The sequence below is a fragment of the Phocoena phocoena genome, chromosome 2, assembly GCF_963924675.1.
Source record: "Phocoena phocoena chromosome 2, mPhoPho1.1, whole genome shotgun sequence".
NCBI lineage: Eukaryota > Metazoa > Chordata > Mammalia > Artiodactyla > Phocoenidae > Phocoena > Phocoena phocoena.
Genome location: NC_089220.1, coordinates 72,717,852 through 72,739,571, shown reverse-complemented (window position 1 = coordinate 72,739,571; position 21,720 = coordinate 72,717,852). Strand labels below are relative to the sequence as shown.

General features: G+C 41.1%; 1 protein-coding gene across 4 annotated transcripts in view; it reads right to left on the bottom strand.

Moving 5' to 3' along the window:
• The window catches only part of STXBP6 (syntaxin binding protein 6), a 264,914-nt gene that overhangs the window by 175,177 nt on the left and 68,017 nt on the right, over positions 1 to 21,720 (bottom strand). For 2 of the 4 annotated variants that reach the window (XM_065871997.1, XM_065871996.1), the window contains exon 2: positions 18,332 to 18,520. In XM_065871997.1, the coding sequence (XP_065728069.1) occupies positions 18,332 to 18,485 (154 nt within the window). In that variant the 5' untranslated portion in view covers positions 18,486 to 18,520. Of the gene's footprint in view, positions 1 to 18,331; positions 18,521 to 21,720 lie in introns of those variants that run through there. The other 2 variants (XM_065871998.1, XM_065871999.1) reach the window with 1 other exon arrangement.

Sequence of the window (21,720 nt, the reverse complement as noted above, 5' to 3'; positions counted from 1 at the left end):
GACACAGAAAGCAGTGGTTTCAGGAAGCATGGAGGTTAAGTGCTCAGGCTCTGGAGGCAGAAGGATCTGGTTTGAGTCCCTGCTCCAATACTTACTGGCTCTGTGATGTTAGGCAAGTTACTGGACCTCCCCGTTGCTCACTTCCCTCATCTGAGCAAGGGGATAACAAGCAACCATGCCTCTCTGGGAAGAGTAGAGGTACAGATAGATAGATATTCAATATAAATGTATATGTGTATATATATTTAATCCATATATATGTGTGTGGATTAAATAAGATCATGCATGTAAGCTGCTTGGAACAGTAACTGGCATATAGTAAGTGTTCAATTAATGTTATTTGTATTGCTGTTCCCATCTGAAAAGTTCTTTTATGCTCAGCTATTGGTCTATAAAAATCAAGTTGAATGTGGCAGGAAGGGAGAGTAACATCCTTAGTAAGATGCCTAACTGGTCACCCCCTTCCAAATGGTCAAAGGACTAGTGGGACGCCTAGTGGACAGACGTTAAAGTGATCGACCCCCCTGGGGGCTGGTGCCCCACTCGACATGGGAGTCCCATGTCTGATGCCAAAGCTCCCACAAGCCACGCGTCCAAACTCTTCCGCTCCAGCTGCCACAAGAGCCACCCATCCTGCCATACCTTCTCCATCTTCATCACGCAGGTGGAAGGGAAAGGGTTAAAGTTTATTCTATTTTTGGATCTGGCCCCTGGGGTCCTGGCTGCCTCCTTTGCTGATAAGGACAAACAGGTTGGAATGTAGGTACCCCAGCCACTCTGGACACGTCTACGGGGTGAACTGGTAGCATGGAACTCTCACCACCAGGAACAATTAGACATTAAGCCCAAATGGCAAAGTGAGATGGAGTCATAGCCCTCAGTGGAAGCAAGCTGGGCATAAGGCCTATGAAGGGCAGTCGGTGGCTGTGGTCAGGCTGCTCCTCCAGGCACAGCATTTCTCAGCCTGCAGGTGGTTCCAGGATCTGGCCCCGCTTCCCTCAGCAAGTTCTTCTCCACAGAGACCAGGGCCAGGGCTCCAAACCAACCAGGTGGACAGCCAGGAGACAACAACGACAGTAGCAGCAGCTGCCATGCAACCCACCTAGTACGTGCCAGGAAACATACCAGGTGCTTCACACATATCACCTCTAATCTTCACAACCACACCGGACGTTCATCTTTATTACCTAGGAAACCAAGGCTCAGAGAAGAGAAGGCACTTGCTCAACATCACACAGCAGGTATCAGTGCAAGACTCAAACCCAAGCCTGTTTGACTGCCAAGGCCCAGTTCTTTTCTCCACTATATGAGGCAGCTACTAGCTACCGATCCCCATGCGCCTCCAAAAGCACAAGAGAGAGTTTAATTTCCAACTGACAAACAACTGGGTAACTGAACACGAAGAAACCATTGCCTACCAGGTATTTGATCATGTGGGTCAATGGAATTAAGGGAGAAAACAAAAAAAACATGGCACCTTTGAATAGACTGGAGTTACACAGAAAAGAACAAGCCCTCAGTAAGGAGCTAGGACCAAGTTACAAAGGCTGGCACACCAACAGTACAGGGCTTCGCTGCTGCCTACTGGGATGAAGGGAGTGATACCTCATCAGGGACACAGTTGAAATGCTACAGACTAAGTCGTCAGAGGCAGGCTTTCACTCTGAAAGCTTTTAATGGTAGAAAAAACATCCAAATGAATGGCAGTAGCTTGCATAAAAATGAACATGGAGAAAATAGAATGATAAACCAGAAGTTGGTTTTCAGAGGTTTCTTTTATATCTTTAAAGCGTGTTATCAAACTGCAGGGAATCCAAGCTCTTTGGAGACTGGTGGCCCAGCTTAAAGCCATGGCTGTGTACAGACTTGTGAAGGCTGCCTGCTGCCTGCGGGGGTTTAAGGCTCTCCACCCAAACAATGACATTTTAAGAAGAAGAAAATTAAAATGGACAGTATATCAGCTTAAAAAAAAAAACTCACGCTGAACGACCAAGCAGGTGTCTGTGTGCTTTGTTCCTGTAACACACGGATTGACTATTCCTTCCAAACAAGATACTGGAACTTAGCTCTTAACAGAGACGACACTCATGCTAATGCCAGGGCCACGGCACTTGGTGTCAACAGGCAGCATAGCCATAAAGCAGTCGGGTGGGTCCCACTGTTTTCTTCCCTTGAATGTACTGCTGTTTAAGCATTCGAGATATCCTCAGGGCTCTTAAGCTCTCTTAGGATGGAGCTGCATTTTGCACGATTCTGTGCGTGTACACAAACACACAGACACACACCCACACACACTAAGCTTAGTGTGCTGTCAACCAGCATTCACTGAGGTCTCTGGTGTGCCAGGCTCTTGGCAGGTGGCCTTGTTTAACTTGCACACCAAGCCCACATATGAATTGTACCCCCACTGCGTAGCTGAGAAACGTGACTCACAGGGGTCAGGTGCGTTCTGTGACCCCAGCTAGAAAGGGACACGGCTGAGCTTCGAACAGAGCTGTGCCTGAGCCCTCCTGTGTTTTCACCACACCAAACCTTCCAGCATATTTAATGATGTTACGTATCATCCAACCTCCTCGCTTTAAACTGAAACTTGTCACTTATTTGCTCTTCAGAAAAAATGGATACTTTTCATCTTCAGAATGGATACTGTTATACAAGTCAATGTGGCAGTGACAAAACTTGTGATCAGGCTCCTAATGTGTGTCAAGTTCCTTGGACTAGAAACCCTCTTTGGCCCCTCCACAGATTTCCATTCCTGTTGGAGGAATGTGCAAAGTCACCAGCTGCTGCTTTCTTGCCTTTCCTAGTTCAGTCTATGACAGATGACTAATGACTCTTACGCCTTGTCACCAGCAGAAGAACACTTCCAAATGTCAGATGAGGATGATGAAGAAACTAACATTTATTATATTCTGGGGCCAAGCAAGGTGGTTTATATATATATATATATAGATAGATAGATATAGGTATATCTCATCTCATACAATGTTTTCAGTTCTCATAATAGTCTACCAAGAGAGCTATTTTAAACCACCATTTTACATAAGTGGGAACTCAGGCTCAGAAAGGCCAAGCTGATTCTCTGTAGGTTACACAGGTTATACGACTAGTCTGTAGTAGAACCAAGATTGAAATCCGTATTTTTTCTGTCCCCAAAACTTCTGCCCTTATGCAGGGTTACTTCTGGTCACTTTGATACTGGAAATGGATGAAACAGATTATACACACAGAACCAACACTTGATTAGCCATTTCTGGGCCCTAGGTTTTCCCCACTCGTTACACTATGCGTGACAAAAAGCCTCAAATCAGAAGGGCTTCTGCAACTTCTCGCCAACACGGTCGGTGCACCTGACTTGTCAACATAACACAGACACCTCTTATCTTTTCAAGACCCATTAGAGACTTCGGAAAATGATGCTCTACAGAGCACCTCTCATCAAAGTAAAACTTAAAAGTTCTAACTGGACTCAGTGTGGTTAGGCTAAAATTAGAGTAATCCAACTCATAAGTGTAAGTAAGTCATTCCAATCCAAATCTTGTTTCCAATACTGCACAGACCAACGTATTTATGATAGTACTAACTACACTGTATGATGCCAAGCGCTGTATCCTCAAAAGACTTTAAGTATCACCATCCTATTCTTACCTCCAGGCGAAAATTAAACTGGTCACAGGGAAATTTAAACTCATTGCTGCAAGACTCTCCCCCCTTGCTTGTGACCTGTATGGTATCCCCAGTCCAGATTCAAAGAGCTCGTTTTATGCTCAGAGGAAGAAGATTCCTTTCTTCCTCTGACCTCAACATTCACAGAGCTATACTGTAGCTCAGAATAAAATTAGATTTTGGAAGGAAGCGAGTTTGAAATATTATGTAGAAAAATCTTGGCAACAAGATCCCTATCACATCACGGTCTCAAAGCCAGAGAATTTTATCTGTAAGGCTGGCTAACAGTGATTTTTAAAAAAAAAAAACACCACAAACACACTTTTTGAAACTGAAGTAGGCATTTATAATACTAAGTGCCCTTGGTCAGGAAGTCACTTTATGAAAGCGAGTGATGCAAGGCTCCTCAGTATCAAGTTGTGTTTTTTTCTGCAACACTTTTTGTTAAAATGCAAAAACCAACAGCGGCCAAATTAAATGAAATCAAAGTCCATTTAACAGGCTGTCCTCTAAAATTCAAGGTAAAAACTGTCACCACACAAAAAGGTTCCAAGCAAGAGTCCTTAAGTATTAACGTTGAACAAATGAATGCCTCCAACATGGACATGAGGAAATAAGCACTATGGAATAATGATCAAAACAGGACATCCTGATAAACACATGTTTATCCATTGTGCGTATCAACCCCAGATATAATATCTGAGAAGGTACAAAATGGGTGATAGGAATTGTTCAATAAATGCCCTCAGTGTTACTACCACCACCAGCATCACTAGTCTTAGAGGGGTTGCCATGTTTTGCAAATACAAATGCCCTCAGGGAAGGTATTCAGCTTACATATCCATCTGTAAAGGTTTTCATAAATTATAGTATTTCTCTCCTAACATCTCAGAGCAGTCACTCTGAGGAACTGTGTTTTCAGTAGTATGAGTGAGGGAACAGTGGCCAATTGCGATGGGCTGCAAAGGGTATTAGTACCTAAGAGGAGCTGAAAAGGACCCCTGAAGCGAGGAGCCATAGAGAAAGGGGAACGGAGGGTAAACACGATCTCTGAAATACACACTCACAGAGTCAAAGGCAACCCAATCTCAGAACTATGCTATTTCTGGAAACAAAAGTGATACTTTTAATAGGTCCGAATTCCATGGAAAAGGGAATATTCTGACTTATGTCTGTGTAAGATGTGGCACAGCTGAATGCCTTTCGGAGACCTAGTATTTGAATTTAAGTTCAAAAATTTCTGTCTCAAAGAAGGGTGACACAGCCATGCTCGAAGTAAATGGTCTCTACAACCCTAACCTATGAAGTATAACAATTGACAAAGAAAAATAATTATGTACAAAAGAGGAAATGCACTAACAAACAGAATTGCTCATACGGGAACCAAGGACATTGCTCTATCAGCAAAGAATGAGGCTCCCCTGGATGAATCAATAAACGTCAGGTCCAGAAAGGAAATGTAGGTTTCCCTTTTTTAAACAGTACAAAAGGCCAAGAAGCTTCAGAACTAAATCAACCATGTCGGACCTGATGATAGTGTACTAAAAGCAAAGCCACAGTTGTTTACAGCCAGTCCAAATCAAACCAAACATTAGAACTGAAACAGATAACTATCTCCGCCAGATCTCAGTTTCCAAAAGGAGAGCCATCATTTGCAACTACCAAGCGCCAAGCACTGTGCCAGGCCCCTCACCTGTGTTAGGACACTTAGTTCGCACAGCAGCTGGCTCTCTGCCTTCCGGAAAGCCGTGGAATCACTGGGGGTGGGTTAGGGGCAGGAGTGGGGCTTAGGTTGATTCCAAAGGGCAGTTTTATGCTCACTGCTTGGGGCAACTACGTCTTAAAGCCAGAAATTTTACAACAATCATTTACAGTCCACCCGCCAGAAGTTGTTGTTACTGTAGCAAAAGCTTCCATCCCCCATGACTCTAGCTGGGGCCCTTCAACCATTTTTTTTTAAAGCATTTTTAATTAACTAATTTTTATTTATTTATTTTTGGCTGCATTGGGTCCTTGTTGCTGTGTGCGGGCTTTCTCTAGTTGCAGCGAGCGTGGGCTACTCTTTGTTGTGGTGTGTGGGCTTCTCATTACGGTGGCTTCTCTTGTTGCGGAGCACAGGCTCTAGGTGCAAGGGCTTCAGTAGTTGTAGCACACGGGCTCACTAGTTGTGGCTAGCGGGCTCTAGAGCTCAGGCTCAGTAGTTGTGGTGCACGGGCTTAGTCACTCCGCGGCATGTGGGATCTTCCCAGACCAGGGCTCGAACCCATGTCCCCTGCATTGGCAGGCGGATTCTTAACCACTGCGCCACCAGGGAAGCCCTCCAACCATTTCTGACTATGCAGCCCCTCAATAAAAAATTATGAGTATTAACTGCCAATATATGCATGCTTGTAAGTTGCAGACTTGGACTACGGCTCTAAAATATTACGGCAATTATAAAACATACAGTAAAGATATAAATTAGAAAACAATTATATTTTAAATAGAAATTCTAACATTTTCTTCTCTTAGCCCAATAGATCAGGCAGTGCAGCGCATTTAGAGACAATGACATTTTGGCTTTTCCCCTCGAAAACACTCTCACTGGGCAGTCTCCACTATATGGGTCCCCAAGCCCAGGAGGAAGGGACAGAGAAGTGAGATAAGCCTGCACACTTGGCTGTTACAGGTAACCCACGTCCAGTTTCTTACAATACCCAGACCCTAGAACGGACAGAGCCACTTCCTTGATCGGCAGCCGACAGGTTCTTCCCAGGAGTGAGTGGTACAAGTGAAAAGGAAAGGCACAGAGATATATCCTCCAATTCAGTTTAGCTACGAATCTCATCTCTCGTTGCGGAGCACAGGCTCCGGACGCACAAGCTCAGCGGCCATGGCTCACGGGCCCAGCCGCTCCACGGCATGTGGGATCTTCCCGGACCGGGGCACGAACCCGTGTCCCCTGCATCGGCAGGTGGACTCTCAACCACTGCACCCCCAGGGACGCCCCCAGGGCATGTTTTCTTCCTTCTTTTGCCTGGCTGCAGCGGTTCTGCGATGTCAGCCAAGCCATCCAAGCCCCTGGGCCTCATTTTTCATATAAAAGTTGGTGATGTATTTGAGAATGACTAAGGATTCTCCTAGCTATATAAAAATCTAGAGTTCTGAAAGAAAATTCCTCAGAAGTTAACTTCCCTCATCCTATTTGCTCCACAGGTTCAAATGTTGGATCTGATATAATGTCATATGTGAATGATTAAGGAAATGCACTGAGCTAGGAAAAAAAGCATCATATGTTTGGTTGACATTTACCACTTCCCCCGTCCCTCATCTAACAACAGTATAGAAGATGTCGAATGAATTAGTACGTGAAACAGACCAAAAAGACGTGGCGAAGAGCCACCTCTTCGAAGGAACATGAGGGCTGACTCTAGGTAAGACACATGCCTTCTTTTTCTGTAAACACAGTTGCACACACACACGCACGAACACCTGCAAACGACATGAAAATCGCCTAACGTCCCAATCCTAAAGGGAGCGGGCATCATATGAACCTCAAAGAACTTGATCTAGAGCTATCTTAAATATCATAGAGATGACTAACCAGCTATTAAGCATACAAACTCATAGGACATTTTACTTTTAAGGCGTTCTGGCAGACGTGGGCTTTGAGATAAGCTTATTTTAGCCCACAGAGCACTGAGATTCCACTTGCTCCTACCACTCAGGAGCAGTGTGGAGGCTTCCTCTTACAAGTTATGCGTGTGCCTCAATCTCCTCACCTGTAAGAGGGGTATTTTCTAAAAAGGCAAGACCAAGTTCCTTATTTCTCACTGTGAAAATTGAAAAAACAAAATATCAAGCAACAGATGCATGGTTAAATACTCTATGGCACCCAAGAAGCCATTAAAATTAACCTCATAAAGACTGTATAAAAAATTAACGTTTTTGTTACCATAAAAATGAAAAGAGAAGACAAAATTGTACCTAGAATATTATAAAGGGGGAGGGGTATTAAAAAAAAATGTGAAACCAAAACAGCCAATGTCACAATTTTTACATGATTTTTCCCATTTTTTTTCTCTTTTTGGTGGCATTTTATGTTTTTGATAACACATTTACATTTATAGGGAGAAATACAGTTGAAAATTCATGGATCCAAAACCAGTTGACTCTTACCTACCCACAAGGTGGAAAGGATTCTAACCAGAGAAAAAACTTATGTATCTGTGCTTAGTCATATTAGCTGGAAAACCAAAAAGGACAACTCTCAATTCTGTTGCTTCCTCTTATGAAAATGGAAACTGAGATCTCCAGGAATCAAGGCTGGATATATTCTTGTCATCTCAAATCCACTTGCCAAGCTGCTGTAGCTTCTCAAAGAAGCATAATTTTTTAAACCGATATAAACATCAAAATGTAGTTGGGCATGGGGTCTACAACCTAAGCTACATGGGAGCCACATGCGGTGAATAAAAAATAATTTGTGTTAAAACGGTGTGTACGGGGGAGGGGGAGACAGTATGAATATCCTCAGAGATTTTTAATAAAAATAGAGTTTCCATTTTTCCCTTGAAAGCCAACTTTAAGGAAATGTGTAGAACTGAAAACGACTGCTGTGAGAAAAGACCATTCAGGGAGAGTTTCGATATATTCGATGCTCATTAAATGATCATTTATTCCCCTGTAATGTGAACTCTTTCATCAGGAGAAACACTTAAGTGCTTCAAAAATTTGAGATAACGGCATCCCACTGTAGGTTACAACAGAAGCATTTATAAATGGCTCATTTTTGATGATTCTTCAAGTCTGAATAAATCAGAGAAATCTACGCTTTCTTCTTGGTAACTGGGCTGTTAGGTAGAATAAAAACTCCTGCTCAGTAACCTGATGAATTCCAAGGGAATGCAAAGACCACCCAGCAGCATCTTAAACAAACAAACAAACAAAACAAAACCAAAGGAAAAAAAACCACTCCAGCTCACAGGCGGGAGCTCCAGCCCGCCCAGACAGTGAGCCCGAGCCAGCAGTCGCAGCCAAAGGGGATTTTGCCTGATTTTCCCCCAGACACTTCATCTGTTCCACAAAGGGATGAGGTGTGTACAACATGGACCCTGCCCTCTAGGGAATGGCAGTCTGGGGAGGTAAACAGAAAGCAGACTGACAAATACAACCTGGCAATGCTAAGTGCTATCATGGAGATGACAGGGGAGACCAGGGAGAAATGCGAGCAAGTCTAGACACCCTAACGAACTGGTCATCTAGTCTCAAGCAACCTCACTGTCCTCGTGGTCATTTATAGTTTCTTCTGGAAAATTCTGCGTGTGGTTTAGCATGACTGTAACTGGCATGGAAATATCACTCGTATTCATTCTCTCTCTCTCTAAAGGAAAAGTAACAGGAAAGAGCTGGGCAAACAAGAACTTGATCTGGGCTGAAAAGCTGGGTCCAGGCATTTGTACCAGCCTCTCCCACTTCTGCTGTTTGCTTAACAGTGCACTTGACTGACCCCAAAGGATGTTTGGTTTTATTTTGCTTCAATTTTTCTTTTGATCAGTGAGGACAGGTGTAGGAAAATAACATCTCCCATTTCAGGGACAGGAACTCCACTAAGCCAGTTCTAACTCCCCACAAAAGGGGATAAAGAGACCTGAACACAGGTCCCCCGCAGCCAATATACCCAACAATGTGCAAATACTCATGAGATCAGAGTGAACGTCTTCAAACGCTCAGAAATAGAAGAGCAGTGGGCTTCCCCCTAGTATTGCAGTTTGCGTGGGGCGGTATAATTTGGAACAGAGAATTAAGAGAAGCTAGGTTTAGAAACTGGGAGTCAGAATGACCTTGAGATCCCTGGCAAGCGGGGGACACAGAGGGGAGGAGAAAGTGAACTTGAGAGGGAAAGGGAAAAAGTATGGAAGGGGAGGTAGGAAAATCCCAAGACAAATCTGGGTTTTCATGGGATTTTTGTCTCACATGACACGGGTCACAGAAGCCTATCAGACATACATTCACATGTTTTCTAAAATCTGCAGAGGAATTACATTTGTATGGCAATAACAGGTGGATGTCCCATTTAGTGACAAGGTAATAATACTGTTCATAAATCTGAGTACTTTCTAGGAATCAGGACTTACACACACACACACACACACACACACACACACACACACACACACACACGAGTTCAGTTAATCCTCAAAAGGCCCTTGGGATATGGATATTATTTCCATTTTACAGATGAGAAAACCGAGTATCAAAGACTTGAAAGACCTAGTACAAGCTAGTATTTTACCCCAAGTCAGTCTTATGCCTGCGCCCGTGTTCTGCACAGCTGGGCTGGGAGAAGGTCTGGAGCAATAGAGACCCAAGCGCCTCTGACTGCAACTTACTGATGAATGAACCCCTGATGATGTTTAACGCGAAATACAACAGCAAAGAGCACTAACATCTAAAAGGGGTAAAAACCACGAACACCAAAGAACGCATGGGCATGAATCAAAACCCTGTCTACTGCTAGGCTACTGTTTAGGACATTGGCCAGGTTCCCAGCACCTTGCCAGCAACATCCCAGAAGGAGAGCTGCCTTAGTTTGCAATCTCCCGAACCTCCACTTGCTTTACCTTTGCAATTAGTCAAAACTAATCAAAACGAAAATAAGTGAATCAGCTGTGAAATCCCTGCTCTTCACAGTGGGCTGTGTGGTGGGAGAGAGCACAGATGGAGTTTCCTTTTTAAAGGAAATGTTTTGGCACTAGCCTCTGTTAAGAGTTTTCCCTTGTTTCCATCTGGTTTTAGTATTGGAACACGTACATGAGAGAATGGAAAAAGAAAATTCTGTTGGCGTGCTAAACCACTAGAAAAGCTAAGGTGGTCAACAGTACATCCTCTAAATCCCTGGAGATTGAAACGCTTTGCACAAGGCATGTTGTCACATTGTTTTTAAGGAAGGGGAGAGGTCATTTTCTCGGGTCCAGGCCTGTCCTGAAAAAAAATTTTAAAGAGTGCACACTTGGGAGGGAGAGGGACCCAGATTTGAGCCTCAGCCTTACCACCATCTAGCTGTCTGCCCCTGTGCAGTGTACCCGCCCACTTTAAACCTTGGCTATTTCATGGAAAGTAGAAATGACAACAAAAGCCACATCACAAAGCTGTTGTGAGGATTAAGTGACATCACATCTGTTAAGTGCTTTGTTCTCCATTTTTGGAGTCTCCTATTCACAAGGCTTTAGAAAAGACAAATATTATTACTACCAGTTTTCTCAGGAAGAGATCTAGAACCATCAAGGAAACTCTAAAACAATTTTAAGGCATCTACTTTTTTTTTTTTTTTTTTACTGCATAACTGAAGAAAAGTTCATACATGGCGGTGTCCTTGTCAGGAGCCTCTCAGAATTTCCCCGGAGAATTGATTTTCTCTAATTGTATTCTAATTGACTCGAATACATCCGCTGACACTCTCATTCTCCTGTGGGGCTTCCTTAACAGCCTAGATACTGGTGTAGAGGACTGTCACCTCCCAGCCAAAACCAACCAAGCATAAACTGGTAGGAAAGTAGAGTAATCGTGAAATGTGATTATCTCTAAAGATGTACGAGGGAGTGTGAGAAAAGATGCTTGGTTTGGAAAGTCCTCTCTCATATAACTCTTATGCCTAAGAGACAGACAGACAGAGGAGCACAGTGTCTAAGGCAATACAAGCCTAGAATCAAAGCACCTGGGTTTAAATCTCTGTTTTGTAACTCACAAACTGATGACCTTGGACCAGCCAATCGAATTCCGTATGCTCAGTTTCCTCATCTACAAAATGAGGATGGTACTGTTATCTACCTCATTGTCATAAGGATTAAATGAGTTAATATATGTAAAGGGCATAAAACCATGCCCAATATAAGAACTCAATAAATACTATTACTACTATTAGTATTATTACTACTCCTAATTCATAGGGGGACTGGTGCTTCTCTAACCTTATTGAGCACTGAAGCATGTGATGGGTTCATGGCAGGCGCTACACTGAAGGTCATTTACAAGTGACACCTGGTGGCAACATCCGCTGAGCCAGAAAACAGTGCAGAAGAAAACCCTCTCTACTTTTAACTTCATGTAACCAAGGATATCATTGCAAATGTTTTAATCCAGTGTGTCTATGCACATGTCACAAAAGGGCCAAATTCTCACTGTAAAATATAATAGAAGATATTATATTTTTCTAAAATAAAAAAGGATGTACAAAGAATCATATGATCATGGCACTGGAAATAATTGTTTTTGATTGCACTGTCTTCTAGAGCTACTTAAAGTTTTAGGGCTGGATTTACATACCAAATCTCTATAATAAAGAGATAAAAAGCTTACCCTGGGCTTCCCTGGTGGCGCAGGGGTTGAGAGTCCGCCTGCAGATTCAAGGGACACGGGTTCGAGCCCCGGTCCGGGAAGATCCCACATGCCATGGGGGTGGCTGGGCCCGTGAGCCATGGCCGCTGAGCCTGTGCTCCGCAACGGGAGAGGCCACAACAGTGAGAGGTCCGCATACCGCAAAAAAAAAAAAAAAAAAAAAAAAGCTTACCCTGATGTATGTTCCAAATGGAGGAGAGTCTATTACTCAATAACCTCAGAAATGAGATAGAAGACACAGTACAGGTCAAAACTGTTCAACGTCTTTATGAATTTTGAAGAGTTAGGGAGAAACCTGTTCCTTAAAATATGGCTCACTCTACACCACAAGCCCTCCTGACCTACGTCAGAAAAAATGAGGTGCTGTGGCACTACAAGCATGGCCAATGGGGCCACAAGGACTGGGTGGATTTCTGTTACTTCAAAAGTGGTGACCCTGGGACATCACGACCTCTCTGATGAACACTGGTGCCTTTATCTGGGAAAAGAATATACCACCCAATTGGGATAGGGATAGGGATCTTGTGAGGATTAACTGGAATTAAAACAAATAATAAAACATACACAGGATGATTTTTATTTTCTTCTACATAATATCTGAAAGATTGGTATTTTCAATATTTACTATTTCTATAACAAAGTATAATAACATATATATCATTATTACAGTTGTTTTGTATTTCTTCTTTCACTACTAATACCTTTGTCCATCTCTGAGTTCACTGTGGATTTCTTCATTTTTCCTGGAGAAAAACTCTTAGAAAGTCAGCTCACCACTCCTGAATAAACCATTTCTATCAAGGTCAAATTTCATCTGTCATGTATTTTTTCCTTCTCTCTCTTCTAATATTTATAGACCTTGTAATGAGATCCTGTCTGACTTTAGAAAGTAGATAAAAAGAATTTCTTATGCCAGATCTCTGACAATTACCTTTGGTTACGCTAATCCAATAGCAACCTATAAAAAATGTCCTCAAACCCTCATAATTGGTTTGAATGTCCATTTGGATTATTAACAACCTGAATTTCTCCCTATATGATTATGTATGAAATTTGCTATAAAATTTCCAAGGGGGTTCAGAATCCTAGAACCTCAGGGCCTAAAAGAAGCTTTGAACTTGTCAACTGAATTGAAGCCCAGAAAAATTCAGAGCTTTGACCATGGCTAGTCAAAAAGAAAAGGACTAAGATGTATTCTTTTGATAGAATTGAGTACCATATATATATCATTATGTCAAGTACAGCAATAAGACAACGCAGAGCATAACTCCCCAAGACAGTGAAACTTCTCAACCTTAGCTTCAGTATCTCATGAATGACACTTTCAAGATACAGGTAAGTTTCCCCACTACCCCTAGTGCTGCATTAGTAGGGCCTAGGTGGAACCAGGCCATCCATAAAATTCTAGAGGTTATTCTAAGGAACACCCAGGACTGGGAACTACGGAGATAAAGAACAGTATTGCCAAGTCCTAGCCTCCTAATCCCCATCATTACCTTCCATGGGGATCCATTTACATAAATGGTTTCATCAAAGATCACTCAGAACTTTTTTTTTTTTTTTTTACGGTACGCGGGCCTCTCACTGTTGTGGCCTCTCCCGCTGTGGAGCACAGGCTCCGGACGCGCAGGCTCAGCGGCCATGGCTCACGGACCCAGCCGCTCCGTGGCATGTGGGATCTTCCCGGACCGGGGCACAAACCCGTGTCCCCTGCATCGGCAGGCAGACTCTCAACCACTGCACCACCAGGGAAGCCCAGAACTTTTTTTTAATAATAAAATTTTGCTCTCTACAAATCTAAAATCATTCTGAAAAGATTAAGATTCTCTGTTTTAAGAACAGAGAATGTTTTAATCACAAAAATTAAAGTTTATGTAAGAGAGTGTATTAATTACAAAAACTGAAGTTTCTTCATGCTCCTTCTATGGGGAGCAGCCAATGAAAGATTTTTATCCATTTACGTATATGAAGGGTAGCATTATACATCATGCATACTGAATTAAAACAGGATCAGGAAAATAGATTTTAAACAGGAAATTATGGAATGTTCAGTAGGTAACTGGCCTCTAATAGCAAATTGATATTAACTTCTTAGCATGCTTCTACTGTAGTATTTTTTTTTTTTTGATAGGTAAGAAGTGCACTTATTTAGAGAGAAACACTCTCCACGGACAGTGTCTAGTGTAGTATTATAGACCCAAATTTCATGGAGGGGGCAACTGATTATACAAATAGTTGTAGGCAGAGCTTGCTTTACAGTTTGAATGAGTTAACAGCTCTAAGTTATAAATAAAGTCCATACTATCATCAGGTATTTAGTAAGCTATCCATTTACATAGCATCTTCCATTTAAGCATCTATTGTGTCTATACTCAGCAATGTGCCGGGTGCTATAAGGAACTATGGAGACACAGATCAGATAGATGGAAACACAGGTTTACATGATACACAGCTGCTTCTGTCTGAGGACTCAAAAGGCCATCTAGGATAACTTCTCATACCTTTAAGGGAGAGGGCTAGCCTCTGTCCATCTTATGGAGCAGACTAAGAAGGTTAATTAATTCTTATGATCATCCCACAAGTGATTCTGTAAGACATTTTTTAGAATCAATTTTACCAAGATATATTTACATGTAATAAAATGCACCCATTTTAAGTGTGTAGTTTGATGAGTTGGTGGTTACTTGTGATACACCCAAGTAAGCACCACCACAACCAACATATAGAACCCTTACACCACTGCAAGAAATCCCCTCATGCTCCTTTGCAATCAATCACCAACTCCACCCCCTGGCAACCACCAATGGGCTTTCTGTCACTATAGCTTAAGTTCTGTCCATTCTAGAATTTCATATAAATAGAATCATACATCATGCCATCTTTTCCATTTTTTTCACACATAACACAAGGCTTTTGAGATCCATCCATGTTGCTGCATGTATTAGTAGTTCATTTAATAACCAGGTAGCATTCCACTGCATAGTTAAAAAAAATAATTTTATTCACTCACATATAGATGGACATCTGAGTTCTGATTTTTGGTTATTATAAATAAAACTGTTATGAAACTCTATGTACATGTCTTTATGTGGACATATGTTTTTATTTCTCTTGGGTAAATGCCTAGGAACAGACTTGTTGAGTCATATAAATGCAAGTTTGACTTTATAAACAACTGTCAAATTGTTTACCAAAGCAATTCTATCATTTTTACATTCCCACCAGCAAAGTATGAGAGCTCAAATTGCTCCACATGCCTGCCAACACTTGGTATTGTCAGCCTTTTTAATTTTAGTCATTGCTGAAAAGAGAAACTGGAAACCAATGCTTTAAGAATGTTAATCACAGAGGCCTCTCAGTATGTAAGTATCTGCATACCATTCAAGAAGCCAGCCAGGAAGTCCAATGAGAAACAATCAAATTCTATCCCAAAGCTCCATGGATGAATTGGAGAGGTTATTTCTCTCCTTACACAATTATAGCTAAATAACTCAAGAAAGATCTTGTTTCCTTTGCTCCAGCACCATTTTGGATCCCCCTAGAGAATATACAACCCGCTCTGAAAATAATAAGTTTCATGATCACAGGCCTCTCCCTCTCAGATTATAAACTCTGCCAAATACTGGTGGAAAAAAATTCACACAAAGAATCATTACTAAAAGATACTGGATATATAAAACACCCATGCTTACATGCATATGTTGGCAAACTTTTAAAGCTTTGATACTGTTCTCTTTAAAAAAAGAATATAACTCTTTATGCTGTTTGAAAAGTGGTTAAAAATTATTTGCAGACACTGCCCTAATTTGGACAAATTTTGCCTATTCAAAATGGAGAGCCGGTTTTCATCATCCAAACCACAAGAGTTCGGACTCCCAGAAAGCACAGGAGGTTCACACTGATAGCAGGAAGGGACAGCTGTCATTCCAGGGCTCTGCTTTCACTTCACAGCCTCCTATGTGAGTTGAGCTACAAAGACTAAACAGGAGACACGGAGGAACTCAGAATCCAGTTCATCTTTCAAAGAAGCCGCCCTTCCTCTGCCTGGAATGCTCCCTGCACCCACACCATTTCTTTTCAGAACCAGTGAGGCCCTACTTTTCTTGCAGCTCTGGGTTCTCCCAACCAGGTCAAATCCTCCTCACACATGCTTTCACATCACTATATTTTTCCTCTTTAACCATTTCCCAGTTAATAATTATGTTTATTTTAGTGAATAAAATATTAATGTCTACTGCTCCTTCCCCAACAAACAAGGTAAGCTTCATGAGTTTTTCTCCTAACTGAACCCCCAGCACCAAGAGTGCTCAGCACATAAAAAGTACTTAATAAATATGTGCGTAATTAATCAATTACTTGTTAATTAAAGCAACATCTTATCAAAGATGTACTGATAGGCCTCTACGCTTTTCATGAGTTCGAAAATAAAGGTGGCTGCTTCTTTCTCGATTACAAGAAAAATCAAACTGCAAAAACACTGTGGGTGTCAAAGTTGCCTGGCCTTCTCCTGCCCCAGTTTCCATTAAATCAGCTGCTTAAATGTCAGATCTGCTTTGTCAACCTATCCTCTCAAAATTCAAGCCCATGAAAAGGATGAAGACTTTCAGAACTCAAGACTGTCCTCCATTAGAATGCAACAGAAAAGTAATTCTCATAGTCGCAGGCTTTAAACCTGAAGGTCTTGGTGATTTGTAAAGGAGATGCAGTTATCCAGTAAGTCCCCGGTCATTATCTCGTATGGCAGGGGAAATGGTCATGCTCTTTCACCGGGAGAGGGAATTAGAGGCCCCATATCACTCTTGCAGACCTCATGATCAGTCAGAAAGAGGCTGACAATAACACGTGCCTAAAAGGCAAACAAAACGGCCCTTTTCTTCATCCACCTTTTCTGCAACTGCCTGTCTTCAAGAAATCTCAATGAAACATTGAGAGAATGGAGGTTAATTAGAATAGTGTGTGTCCCTGCTCATCCCATGTTCAGCTCAGCCCAAATACAAAACAAAATTTCTTTTAATGCATTCTATTCATTATTGGTATAAGCGAAAACTCTAGAATTCAAATTTAAAGATGTGGAAATATTTTTAAGACCTGAACCTCATTAACAAAATACTAGGAAGGTATTAGGAAAGGCTACTTCTTTAGCTATTAACTGAGCCCCTATTATATGGCAAGCATTGCTCAGCACACTAAAGGAATGCAAATGTCTTCCAACAGTCACCAAATCTTATTAACCTAACCGTTACTTGGGATTTAAGAGAGACGAATATTTCAAGGTCAATTCTCATTCTAACCATTGAAAAGGCATTCTTACCAAAGGGTTATATTTCCATTTTATTTTAAACTAAGATACAGTCCTATTATTATCTCTACATGTTCTTTCTGGAAAAAAAGCTATTTCCACCTTGAAATAAATTCTGATAAACAAATGATCTGAGGCTTAATTAAAAAAAAAAAAAAAGCTAAAAATGGGTCTAAAAATAAAGTTTTATTCCCAAGCCACAACTGAAGAAAATTGGAAAAAAGATGAATTACGGTAAGCCTAATTCCTCCATTGCCCAGTTACAAGAAATATCAGAAATATTACAAATGCTCCAGGTGCTCAGGTTAGCATCACCCATAGTTCCATGGAAAACTTATCCAAATTTCATCTCAAAACACTTGGTATGAATTCACAGTAAGTCCCACAGATATCCTACAATCACAAACGGAAAGAGAAAAAAAGTAATCCCACAGAATTCTAAGCTTAATAGAACAGATGTCTCTTCCTGACAAGGAACAGCTGTCAGGCAAAGCTGTGATCTATGAGCTGAGTCTACTTTCTCACATTCCATACAGTGTCGATATTTATCTTGAGACCAACTATTACTGATTATTGGCAACTCTTAAGAAAAAGAAAAGTCAATGAAACTCAGGCTGCTGGTAGTAACAATTATGCAAATACCAGGAAGTGTTCTAAAACAAAAAATCTCAGAGGATAGCCCACTTTCTGTCAAGGCCCTAGTGAAGGAAAAGTATGGACAAACAGAAGTGTTTGCCAAACCCCTTACAGATGCTCTTAGTGAAACTGAAAGGACATTAAAATTGCACTTCATTACCTTTCCATACTAGGCAACATCAAAAGCCAAGGTGCCACGAGCAAATAAGGATCAAAGAAGGTAACAGAGAAACAGGAAAGGAATGGCAAGGCAGGTGCATCCAAACCTTGGGCTATAACCCTCCTGGACCCCTTTAAATTAACGGCTTTAAAACAGAAGTTGTTTTAATGATATTCATATCTGATTTCCATTACCTGACAGGCAGATGTAAGTTAAATATTCGCCTTGACCTCCAGTTGCCAAGAAAGGGATCTTTTTCTTTGTCCTCCTCTTGACTTGGACAGCTCCCAGCATCCTTTCATCAAGAGGTGCAAAAATTTCCTTGCTGATGGCAGACTTGGCACTCATTGTTGACCGAGCAAGCAGGGCACGCAGTGAGTTTTCTAAAGAAAAAGAAAAGGCAAGCTGGAATTGGCAGTATTACAAGGGCTCGTATAAGAATGAGCAGCAGATATGAACCAGCAATCCCACTCCTGGGCAAACAGCCAGAAAAGATGAAAACTCTATTTCAAAAAGATACATGCACCCCAACGTTCACAGCAATACTATTTACAATAGTCAAGACATGGAAGCAATGTAAACGTCTATCCATAGATGAATGGATAAAGAAGATGTGGTGTACACACATAATGGAATACTACTCAGCCATAAAAAACAATGAAATAATGCCATTTGCAGCAATATGGACGGACCTAGAGATTATCATACCATGTGAAGTAAGTCAGAGAAGGACAAATATCATACGATATCACATATGTGGAATGTCAATAAATGATATAAATGAACTTATTTATAAAACATAAACAGACTCATAGACATAGAAAACAAACTTATGGTTACCAAAGGGGAAAGGGTAGGGAGGGATAAATTGGAAATCTGGGATTAACAGAAACAACACTACTATATATAAAATTAGATAAACAACAAGGACCTACTCTATAGCACAGGGAACTATATTCAATATCTTGTAAGACCCTATAATGGAAAATACATATATATGTGTAACTGGATCACTTTGCTGTACACCTAGAACACTGTAAATCAACTAAAATAAAAAAAAAAGAATGAGCAGCAAGTTGATTCACACAAGAAGTAATTTTCAATTTGTGGTTTAACCTCTCACTTGCTTGAAATGCATCATAGAATCATTAAAAGGCCTTTACATTTGTAATAACTGTGAAAAAACTCAAACATAAAAAGAATACAGATTTACTCGCTGAAAATGACAAACGCAATGTGAGATGAGCAGCACAAAATGAGATCTAGAAAGTGTGTCAGTCTCTATCCCAGCTGCACCTGACTCTAACAGGCAAGTGGCACCCACCCCATTCCCATCCTGTAAGGACCATGATTTCACATTTCCAGCTGAGATCTTTCCACTGTCTAAAAATCTTTAAAGTCAAGAGTTCTTTATGCAACTTCAAAATCTCCTTTAACTCTAATGTAAACCCATTTCCCTAATTCTATTCATAGCAGAAATAATTATATCATCTTCCACATAATAACTATATATGCAACAGAAGACCATTAATTTAATCACCCTTCAGCTGCTTTGGATCAGGCTACGTAATTAATCCTTATTTATTAGCCTCTTTCAACGGGTCCTATTTTCCATTGCTCCTCTGCCTCTCATTGCCATGCTCTGGACCCTCGCCAAATTCTCCACAGTTTCCTTCAACCAAAGTGGACACAGAATTCTAAAAAAATGTCTGACTAATGCCAAGTATTTTGGAAATGTTACCCAGCAGTTCCCACATGTTATGCTCCTGTGGTTAACTGGCAGTGCGTGCCCAATAATTAAGAAAATAAAGCATCGTGTTGCTGACTCCCAAAGAGTCCGCCCCCACCCTTCAAATTTACATATACACAGTCCCCATGTTATATTTAGTTTTCCCAAGTTGTACTTCCCTAAAGGTCTTGATTCTGCTTATTTGTGTCCTTTATATTCAAGGTCAATCTGAATTTTAACCCTCTATCATCCAAAAACTCAGCTGCAACTTGAGTAAATGTTTCCTATTCCATCAGCCTAGTCAGAGTCTATGTCTCAAGCAGTAACCAACATTTGCTCAAGCAAATAACAAATCAGAACTAAAGGTGCAGAGAAGGCCAATGGGTTGGTCATGCAGGCTGTACAGAGCATTCAGAGATCCTGCAGAGGGATCAACAGCACAGCTATATATGGTAACAGTAGCTCAAAGAGCTGGTCAACCTACTGTAAAATCAAGCCAGTTGGTAAACCAACACCTATTACGTGCCACCTCAATGCTCAGTATAGAGATATAAGAAATAACTAAGATATGCTCCCTGCTCTCCAGGAGTTGACTACTGACTACATCAAAGGTTTCCCTTACATCCAGATGATTTATGATGCAAGACCGCGAAACATCCTTCCCAATGCAAGATTCACAAATGCTGCCCACACAGCTGTCCACCTGTAACTGGTCCCACACCTGTAACCTCATGGTAGGAAAGAGGTATATTAAAAAAGAACCTTCCCCTGGTTAAAGAAATTTCTCGTGGTTTCAGTTCTGTAGTAGGTTTTCTTAGTGGCAGCAAGAATAAAGAATAAATAGTGTTGGTGTTTATTATCTATCTATACCTCTACCTATACATTATAGATCTATGCCCAGATCATGCCATTTTATCATTGCCATCAGGTTCTTCCTACTAGCTGAGTACAAAATGATGACGGAGTTTCTCAACGTGCTGACCTCTAACTGACACCCTGTGATTTCCTAGAAGTTAGCGAACAGAATTTCCCCCACTGCGATTTACCCCATGACTTTGCTATGCAGGGTGTTATAATTTACAGGGACTTTTTTTTTTAAAAAAGAGAGAAACTAGTTCTTTTCTAGCCCCAAGGCCTCTCACCTCTCAGCATTTGGGGACACATGAAAGAGAAAGCCAGTGGTAGCACAGTGGCTTCAAACGTCCGATAAAAACAATGTAGAAAGAAAGTCATCTTCCCAAACTCATCAGGCATTCTCTAACCAGCGCCTTCCCAACTGTGACAAGGCTTTTGCTTTTCCAACTCAAATTCACATTTTTCAAAACTTGTGGTTAAAAGAAATAGAGATTTATCATTGTATTATGCAAAATCTGTCAGAGAAAAAAAAAGAAAAGGAACAACATGCATGTGCTACTAAATTTTCAGGAAATCTTGCTCTTCTTTTGAAAAACTGGTAAGAAATGGAAATGGCCTTTTGCTGTTTTTTTTGTATGGATATTCAGCATCCAAGAACAAGAGAGAGAAAAAAAGAGGAAAAATAAAACCAGTAACTTCACCGACCACAAGTTTGGAATCAGACAAACTTGGGTTCAAATCTTATTTCCAAAACTGAAGACCTGTATGTGGGTAAATCTCTTAAAATTCAGACCCTCGGTTTACTCACTGCAACATGGAGAAAGCTTCACCTAATTCGTGGAAGCACTGAAAGAATTAGACGAAACAATGCATGCAAATCACTTATTCTGGTGCCTGAATCATAATGAATGCTTAAAGTGGAAAATTTTTATTAACTCTCCTACTAAGATATGAGAAATAAAAGACCCTCTGAACTTGCAGAAACTAAGTAAATGTAGC